Source organism: Leiobunum rupestre, chromosome 8 (assembly GCF_980474605.1).
Source record: "Leiobunum rupestre chromosome 8, qqLeiRupe1.1.hap1, whole genome shotgun sequence".
In the NCBI taxonomy this organism is placed as follows: domain Eukaryota; kingdom Metazoa; phylum Arthropoda; class Arachnida; order Opiliones; family Sclerosomatidae; genus Leiobunum; species Leiobunum rupestre.
Window position 1 is genome coordinate 43,888,281 of NC_143391.1, and position 10,000 is coordinate 43,898,280.

The following is a 10,000-nucleotide window of genomic DNA, read 5'->3' on the forward strand; positions in this document are numbered from 1 at the left end:
TTCCGAAAAAAATTAAAAAAGATTTCATTCCATGATTAGTCTAGTATATTGTCTGCAAATTTAAATAAAGCGGCATTTTCGCCTAATTTTTTCGAATCTGAAAGTAAAACTAAGCCTCTAGACTAGTTTAAACTGATTAACAATGTAACACTATTAATATTTTGTAGTATGTTTACTGATATTAGAAAATTTATATCGATAAAAAGTTAAAAACATTAAAAACCCTTAAAAAGTCATTTTTGTTTCAATTTTTCGGAAAATTTTCTAGAAATTTTTCCGCATTTTATTTTTCCGGAAAATTTAACAACACTAGAAAAAAGCATCTTTTTAGTTCTACTAGATGGCGCCAATCATTTTAGAAGGATTATTAATAGAAACATCTAACAATTTTAAGCGTGTTATTATGTAAATATTAGTATAAAATCGTCATAAATAGAAAAAATATGCATTTTTTTAAGGGTATTTAGATAATTTAACATTTCTACGTTCCAGACGGTTGTTGCCGTCTAGTAAAAACAAAAGCGACATAAGACCCAGAAGTGTGTCGATTCTACCTACGCGCCTGCTAAAACATCTAGCGAGAACTAGTCTCACTATAGACTACATAACCTACTAGTTGAAATAGTACTAGCAACTTTATATTTAGTCTATGGTCTGATGCGATTTTCTCTCTTCGATTTACTCGCCCGTAGACATACGTTCTAAAACGCCTCACTCGGCGGCGCTGGAGTAGGGAAAATTTCAAATTTTGATGACGTAGCTCGTAGTTCACTCTTACCCCTTCCCATCAAGTCAGTGCAACAAGCTCCCACTGAACTATTTACATTTCTGACACACTTTTGGGTCTTATGTGGCTTTTGGTAAAAATCGACCTCTAATGGCGTTACCCATGTCAAATGTGTTTTGATTTAATAAGGGCGATAATGAGACTATCAGCGATATAGGAGGATCGATATCCCAATGCACCACTGCACCAGTATTTGTTAAGGCAATTTAATTATTATCTTATTAATTAAAGGGTTTTGAAATTCCATACTTATAGTGAATCAACGAATTTCACCAGGTTTAACAGAAGTTAGAGGTGATTACTTTGTTACGTTAAAAAGAAGTCGTAGCGCTTATTATAGAAGATAATTTTTGGATTTAGTTCATACTCCGTTTAAAGAAAATAAAAATAATCAATAATTGAATGGTCAAATTGTCATATGGCAATTGCTTTGTTGCCAAAACATGTAAAAAAGTGGAGTTTCGGAATAATACCAGTAATTAAGTACAAGTAGGCGAAGGATACAGTTGGCATTTTTCACAAGACAAATGTATTTCATACGGAAAGTTTTACTCCGAGAATTGATTTTTAGGGATTGAAAACATAACACAACAGGAATAACAGTTTCATTCTTATTCTAAGTCAGTTCGTGCTCGAAGTATACTATTCAGGGCAAGGTCAACATCACACTAAGGGAGTCGTCCAAGGTTATTTGAAAAAAAAAACAAGTATCGCTAAGAGTGGACGATACTGTTCGAAAAAACAAAAAAGATAAACACGAAGTACATTTTTACGCCAAAGGGTATTTTTTCCCGTTTTTACCTCTCCGAGGGGACAAAGTCCCCTAGGAGGGGTTATACAACGACCGTGTCTGTCTGTGGGTGGGTCTGTGGGTGGGTGGGTCTGTGGGTGGGTCTGTGGGTGGGTCTGTGGGTGGGTCTGTGGGTGTGTCTGTGGGTGTGTCTGTCTGTCAGGACTGCGAACGCGTTCGCATTTTCGGTGCAAAGTGTAATCACTGCGTACGCAGTTTCTCAAAGGGTTGGCAAAACCACCGTGCGACGGTGAGCGTTAACGGATGCATTTGCGGTTTGGTTTGGATGGTGTTTTTTCGCTCACCGTCGTGACGGTTTGGTGTATTACGTTTTTGTAATGTTTATGCGTAGGTTGTGAGTGTTGAATTTGTTGTGTTTGTGTTCTGATGGATGTGCATGTTGAGTCTGTTGTGTTTATATGGGCGTTTTCTCTCCAACTTCTTCTTAATGACTTTGGGACGGACCGAGTGCTGAGTGTAATGCTACCTCTCAACGTTCAATGGCAGGGTTTCCACCAGTTGTACACGGTATTCGTCTTAGTATCAATTTGCGATCGCATCGGGCGGGATTTGAACCCGAGACCTCCTGATTGACAGGCGGACGTTCTACCACAGAACCACCGACACTTGTTACGACTTATTGAAAATTAGACCTTCAGCTTTATCGGAAGCGTATTTAATAGAGTACGAAATTTTGGTTTAATTGAAATAGAATTGAAATTGAAATTATTGCATCGAAGAAATTCTACTTTAGCGTTTCTCTATTGATTAAAAATAAATGCGCCACCCAGGTTTCGAACCCAGACCATTCGGCTTGGCAGTCGAGCGCTCTACCACAGAACCACCGATAGCTTCTTAGATTCACTGAAATTAAGACAGGCATCGTAAGCATAATAGGTAATAAAGTCTTTTTTTATTAATGAATTTATGAAGGCCTAATCTGGTATTTTTTAAAGGTTACATCTTGTTTTAGCGCAGTCAGCCGAGATTAGAGGGTTAAAGGGTAGCCCCGTGGGTGGTCCACTTTTTTAACGACCTATATATAGTTCTGTTAATTCAAAGGAGATAATTTAACGTTAATTGCTTTAAGAGCTGGCGGTTCGTCAAGTGGCTCTCTGTGCTTTGTTGATGGTAAGGTTTTTGCTTCTTGTAAATACATTTGGTGTGGATATTTGGATATCTACGATTTCTAACGCAGTCAATGATTTCTTGGGTGTGCGAGTCATTATATGATATTGGAAATTGGACGGCATTGGTCTTTTTCATGTGGTATGCGTCACAACGTCAACAGGAAGTGAACGAGTCGTCCACTACCAGATATCTACGGTATCTTCATCAAGGGCGAGTGTTGAAATGAAATGAGCGTTAAAGATGCGGCAAGTATTTCGTAAGCGAGTAATTCCAAAAAGCCTCTGCAGATATTTCATTAAAATTTGCTTCGTATTATATTTAACTGATAAACTTGTTCTGTAAAAGGGTTTAATTCAATTGTGCATTGTTATAGTACGTCTAACTTACTGTTGTAACTACTTAACTTATGATATTCTGAATAAATTAAAATTGGTCGTTTCGTCTCAATTATTTTAATTATAATTAAAATTTTATACCGGGCGGGATAGAAATGGGTTAATATTTTTAACAAATAACTCTAAATTGTGGAGATATATCTTTAAGGGTTATCTCGAGAAATTAATACCACTAGGGACAATTCTTCCGAGGAGAGGTATATTTTGGCTTGCCAACTTGTTATAGATTAAATATGATAGTTCTTATTGATTTAAAAAACCAAAATTAAAAATTACTAAAATATAAAGCGCAAAAATTACGTAACAATATCAACCGCATTAGATTGCCACTTTGAAATTTTAAGATCACGTGGTACAAACGACCTTGCAAGACTCCTCTCAAGCTGATTGATACGCGGGGAGAAATAAAATGCACTGTGGAAGGGTATCGAAAACCTGTCCTCTTAATTTACTGTCCATGGTCTAACCTTAATTCCGTTAAAGCAAGCGATTTTTGAATGGCTCGCGTAGTAAAAAGAAAACTGCAGCTCGGATCGAGGACAGATCACTTTCTTGATTATTAGGACACTCCGCGAATGGTTAAATCTGATTAAAATAAAATCTGTTGGTTTGGCTGTATAAAGATTAAAATATATTTGATCATACATTTTTATTATAGTTATCAGAACCCCAAATGTAGCAGTGATCTGAAAATTTAATATTAGTTCTGTGTTATGGTTCACGTCGGGTTGTACCATGACCATAAAATTATGATTTGTATAAGAGTTTCAGTTCCGAATGTAAAGTTTTTAATGCGAGTCATTTCTAGAATGATTACAAATTTTTGGCTGTATTTCAAATCAAGAATCCCCCTCCCTGGAACGAGAGAAGGCTGAGAAAACTGCCATAAACGTCACCGGATGGAGTGTTAAAACGTCACTTGCGCGCGCTTCAATCGCGTGGGAAGATGTCAGTTTTAGGGAACCAATGAGATACGTTTTTCCACCTAAGGAAATTAAATCCGACCCGTAACTCTTCAAAAAATAGAAATGGAAACCAATATCTCGGATATTTTCAGGTTTATTGTCATTTAAATTTCCCTGCTATTTCCAAGCAGGCCGGGACCAAGACCTCTAGAGATTTTAAGCGCGTGTCTATCTAATATTTAATGCTCTAAACATGTTCTTATTTGGATTAAAAGCTACTCCAGCACGGTTTGCAGATACTACAACACCTAGGGTTTTAACATAAGAATAGTGGTCAGGTTGGAAGTTTTTAGTTCTTTTTATAAAATAACCTAGGCCATCTTGTTGAAATGTTGCCTCCCCGCTTCAGCTGGGGATCCATTTTCTCTCCCACTAAAGTGTTTATGAACTCATTCTTAGGCATTGGCTGAACTATTCCAGGGCAACATTTCAACAAGTTGGGCAAGCGTAAAGACAATTTATAAAATCAACTATTGGTATTTCACTGACGTTTAAGCAAATAATCTTTGGTTAAAAAATTTGATATCACCCTTTTTGGATTTTTATCAAATACTGCAATAGTTCAATGGTGGTTCTTCTGCTTTATTTATTTGTTGTACGATAGATGCTATTCGAAATGTTTTTAACAAATTATTTAAACTGTTGACCATTGTTTGTATAGCTTTCTTTTTGGAAAATGGTTTGAAGTTAGCAAATTTTTTTTTCTACCAACTAGAACGGTGTTAGTTTGCCTTCTAAGTAACGAATTATTCGAACGTCTTGCGTATAACAACCTAACTAGGTATAAAATAAGAATTTCCCTAAATATGTAATAAAAATCATTTTTAATTTAATTGGTGTCGTCACAGTACGAAAAAATAAGTACAATTTCAATTTTCTTGCAAAAATATAGGTATTACCAAAAGTAAATGAACACTTAATGAAAGCTACAACAAAAATTTCACAAATCTTTCTGTAAGTGGCACGGTACGAGAGGAAGATTGAAGAGTAATACCTCACCATTCGAGCCATTTAAAACTTGAATCTATCAGATAACTTTGGTTCATTAACTTCCAGCATTGCGTTTCACACTGCAAGCCGGCCATAAGAGGAGAAGAGTAGGTCGGATAAATTACTTTAAAAATAAAATATTTATTAAGAGCCACAAAACTTTAAAAAATGAATAACTACATCAAATGAATGACTTCCAAGGAACAATGACAAACAGAAAATTAATTTGAACTAGTTAATTTTCAAATGCGTAAAAATAATCAACCCAGATAAATCAGAAGGTTAAATTTCAAGGAATGCCGGAAATCTCTCTCTCAAGTAGTCTTTCTTGCTGGCCAGGTTTCCACTTCACTTCTCTTTTAAACTGACACGTTAATAGGCTTTTCTACTACTCTTTAAGCGGCGGTAGAGGTTGACGCAACTTGAGCCACATTTTTATTTCTTTCTTGGGAAGTCGAGTTTAGACCTCTTTGAGTGGTTTTCGGTGGATTAGCGTTTATCTTCCGAGGTGGTGTTACGGCCATCAGCGCTGGCCGTCTAGAAATCGACTGAGCCAAAGCCACTGGCTTGGCGTTAGCGAACAAGGTGGCTGATTTGACCACTTCTTTTTTCGGATTTACACCAACAATTTCATCTACAACAACGCGAGTTAAGTCTTCCTTAGCTGACGTAGTTCCCATTTCAGTGCCAAAATTATCAGCAGACAGAATTTCTCTCAAGCGCGTCTCCGGCGAATCTTGAAGGATAGTTTTCCAGAATTCCATCGCGTTTATGTTGAAGGCGGCGCTTGCTTCCTTAACATCAGAAATAAGATTTGCTTTTATTCGGGCATTTTTGGTGCAGTCATCGACTCTTGGAGACGAGGGTTTGTTAACTCTATCTGGATCACAGCCATTATAGGAATCTGAGTCTTTGCCTTTGTTGGTTTCATTCAATTCATTTAAGATCGCGGAGTATAAATTCGGGTCCCGTTGCCATGCCGAAATGCCTTCGATTATCGCAGAAATTAGGTGGTTTTCTACACGATCGGTGTTAGCCATTTCATCCCGTGAAACGTTGAAAGGACTGTTGAAATTGATTAAATCTTGGACGTAGCGTATGTCTGCGCTTGAAACATGAAGAGCAGAATCGATAGGAGAAATAAGACTGGAATCCGAAAACTTCGCGGTTATGGTAGGCGACGTCACGATGCCGACAGATTGGCCGGAAGCTCCGTTTGTGGTGGTCTTGTATTTTTCAATTACGCCTTCATTCTCGTCTAGGACAGCGCGACAAGCAAATTCCTCCTTCGCGATACCGGCCAGTGTTTCCGATTCAGTGCCAGAATCATCAGAAGAGGGAATGTCTTCGAAGGACGTCTCTCGCGCATCTTGTAGGAACTTGGACATTTCTTCGGAAGCCACATTCTTCATGGCGTTCACGCGCTGTTTAGAATTCTCGACGACAGTTTTCCATAAATTTACCGCGCCATTAGTTCCACTTAGTTCTTCGACATTGGAATCGAGATTTTCTTTTATTTTAACGTCTTTGGTGGCGCCATGGACCATTGGAAACTCGTATCGGTTAATCCTATCCGGATTACAAGCGTAATAATCGGAGTCTGAGCATTCACTGGTTTCATTGCTAACTGCGGAGAACAGATTCGAGTTCCGTTGAAACACCGAAATGTTTTCGATTATTCTCGAAATTAGGTTATTTCCTACACGATCAGTGTTAGTCATTTCATCCCACTTACAGTTATCAACGTCCACGGCTTCCGGTTCTGTGAATATATCGAAATCTTGGTTGAGAGGACTATGAAAATTGATTAAATCTTTGACGCAATATACGTCGATGTTCGAGACATTGGAAGTAGCGTTTGTAGGAGAGATAAGAGGACTGCCATTCGCGTCTTCAGAAATAAGGCGCGTCTTTTCTTCATTGTATTCTTCGCTGTCTCCTTCCGTATCATCTAAGCGAACATCTTCGATGGGTGCCGTTTCTTCTTGATATACTGGCACAGTCACCAAACGCGCTGATTCGAAACGGGGTTTAAGAATATTTTTCGCCATAGCAACATGTCCTTTTGGGGGTGAAAAATCTTCGGCATCCACCACTTCATTCCCAATCAGCGGTTCATTTTCAACGCTATCCATCGTGATACTCCGAACAAGTTTCGGCTTCGAAGGATGTCCCCAATCAAGTTCCTCGCTCGCTTGATTCGGTTCTTTTTGCGAAGCCTTCCCCGCACTCCGAGTAGTTGCGTGTTCAGAAAAATGGTCTTCAATTTCTCCAAGACTCGCTTCCGGTTCAGTCTCTGGGCCATTTGTCCTTGCACTCGCCAATAGGGAAAAATTGCAGAGATGTTCAAACTCGTTTTCTTTAACGGTTCCACTGAGCTCCGTTTGTATCGGAACTTCTTCGCCGTTAATGGACGAAATAGGCGAAGTTGCTTTTATTTGGCTCATACTGAACATTCAATCCAAGTAATTCCACTTCTATAGATCCTGAAATATAACAAACTATTTAACACTAATTTATATAACGTAGAATTTAACGGTTGATTTAATTGAGTATTAATTTTGAACCAAGGCAATTTATTTTGGTTTTGTTTTTTAAAACTAGAAAAAATCGTTTTATTTAGTTTCACTGATTTTAATTGTTTATTAGATTTTTTTAGATGTTTTATGCATAAAATTTAATTTTCGTTCATTAATGTCAGTTGGTATCTATACACTAATTTTAATTTAGTTTATTCTAAATTGAAATTGCTGGAGGACTTTGTACATTTTTATAAATACATTGAAGTATAATAGGCGATTTCCATCTATGATTTTTATGAGAAACTTCCTAGATTGTAGAAAATATATATAGCGCTTTTAATTTAAATTTAATATTATCATTCGATTCCTCCACATCTGTTTTACAAGAAAAGATTAATATCATAAAGAAATATCCTTGGTTCTCAAGAAAATAATTTCCAAATCACAACGACCCCTGAAACAAGTAGTACCGTGGATTTTTTAAAATCACGACTATATTTTGGTGAGACGGTTGTCAGTGTAGTGTGGGTCTTGGGCTTCTTAGAAATGATTTAAAAGATCTCATTTATTTAACCATTGACACTAAAAATTAACTTCAATAAATTTGACCTTTGGCCTTCACCTCTAATTTGACTTAAATCACATTTAATTTTTTTTAAATTCCCTGGATATATTTTACTAGATAATATTAAAATCGTAATATTAGTTCTCGAAATTTTTTTTTATTTACCACAACACTTATTTTTGCGTTTAAAAAATAAGTTTTTGTGGTAATGGTTCTTAAAACAACATGTGAAATGCTTTAAAACCACCTTCTAATACTAAAATCGAACTTTTGCCTAAAAATTCATTGTGCTTAGTGTAGAGATCAAGTGCATTTGTACCAAAATGTTTTCAATGTCTTAGAATTATATAATTAACGAATAAGTAGATAAGTACATTATGAAAAGGGATAATAAAGCTAAACCCTAAACAAATTTGAAGAAATTTAAAAACTTACTAATAGCTCGTACCGATAGGTCTTCGAGCAAACAAAATGACGCGAAATTCGGACCAAATAGATCTTCGAGTGAAAAACTAAATTAAATTAAATAGCCATAAATTCCAACGGTAGACCGGTTTTGTCCTATTTGGGACTCGTCAGTACCGTGCGGGACATCTGGCTTGCGACTATTATGTCTCAGGCCTATCTCAAAAACCGTTCATCGCACGTGGAAAATAATTTTGTAATCACCAAATAACCCCTTAAACGTCGAAACTTATGTTTAACCACGCTTAAATGTTTACACCCTTATCAACCCCCTCTGAAATTTTGCACGGCGTGCGCTCTAGCCACGTGCAGCTTCACGCGCGTACCGTATCGCCATGGAGACCGTTGACGAGTCGGTGGAAGCTGATCGGGGGTCACATGATTTGGTTATTTCCTGTTGTATGGTTAAAGTATTTGAGCGCGCGTGAAAAATGGCGTAAGCCGTAATCTACTGATATATCAAGAGCGCGCCCAAAAAATTAACTCTTTTGAATATGTATTTGTCGACATTATATTTCAGAATCACGAATTACATTTTTCGTCGATCTATGGTTTACTAACTAGTTGGCGCTTAAACTGTAATTAATTTTGGGTTGGCTTGACTAATCACTACACAATTATTAAAATATGTTGTTATTTTTCCAATATAAAACCCACAATATTTTGAATATTCAGAAAATATATTTTACACAATCAAAACATTAAGTGTATTTTCGAAATAAAGACAAAGGAAATCTAAGAGCAGGTGGCTTAATAGAAATGCCTATCGTAAGAGCTACATTAAAACAAGAAGACCAAGTTACTTTATAAAAAGACCTACCGCTAGTTTGTCTTTTCTGTACAAGCCTACAAAAATTTAACGTATAATGAATTATCCTCAAATAAAGTTGATAAAAATAAATCTGAATTCTTCCGGGCGTGAAATTTCGCTTAATTATAGCTTTAAAGTTACGTTGACCCAAATATTACACAATGCATAACTTACGATGACGATGCTGACTCGTTACTGCTTTTTGAACCCAACAATTTCAATAGGCTTTCAATTTTTAGGAGCCCAAAATTCCAAGAAGACCCGACTAAGGTAATGATCAAAACTAACTCTATGCCTGGCAATAACGTGTTAGTACTTAAAGAGAAAATAAAGCGAAGGAATAGAAACTAAAACTTCGGCACGTAGGTGGTTTCCGGTTAATATATTTTTCAATAGACGAAGCTCAAGTCATAACATTGCCGAAACTCAATAGGCCTAAAATACTATTAGACAATTAATATTTTGTTTTTTATTGAACTCAAGACAAGGCGCAACGGGACGGATCAAAATCTGGTGGTTCTTGCATTTTATCTGACACCTAAATCTGAGAGCGTCGCTACTCCACATAGATATCCTCCA

General features: G+C 36.8%; 1 protein-coding gene across 1 annotated transcript; it reads right to left on the reverse strand.

Annotated features, from left to right (window-relative positions):
* Window positions 1–5,285: 5,285 nt before the first annotated feature.
* On the reverse strand, window positions 5,286–9,651 carry LOC149933428 (uncharacterized). Its single transcript, XM_090156059.1, has 2 exons — window positions 9,596–9,651; window positions 5,286–7,544 (listed from the first exon to the last, which is right to left on the reverse strand). The coding sequence occupies exon 2, from the start codon at window positions 7,512–7,514 to the stop codon at window positions 5,454–5,456; it is 2,061 nt and encodes a 686-aa protein (XP_090012185.1). The 5' UTR covers window positions 7,515–7,544; window positions 9,596–9,651; the 3' UTR covers window positions 5,286–5,453.
* Between the last annotated feature and the right edge of the window lie 349 nt (window positions 9,652–10,000).

What these genes read in the sequence shown, in the direction of transcription:
- LOC149933428 (XM_090156059.1), bottom strand. Translation starts at nt 7,514, where the DNA reads ATGTTCAGTATGAGCCAAATAAAAGCAACTTCGCCTATTTCGTCCATT.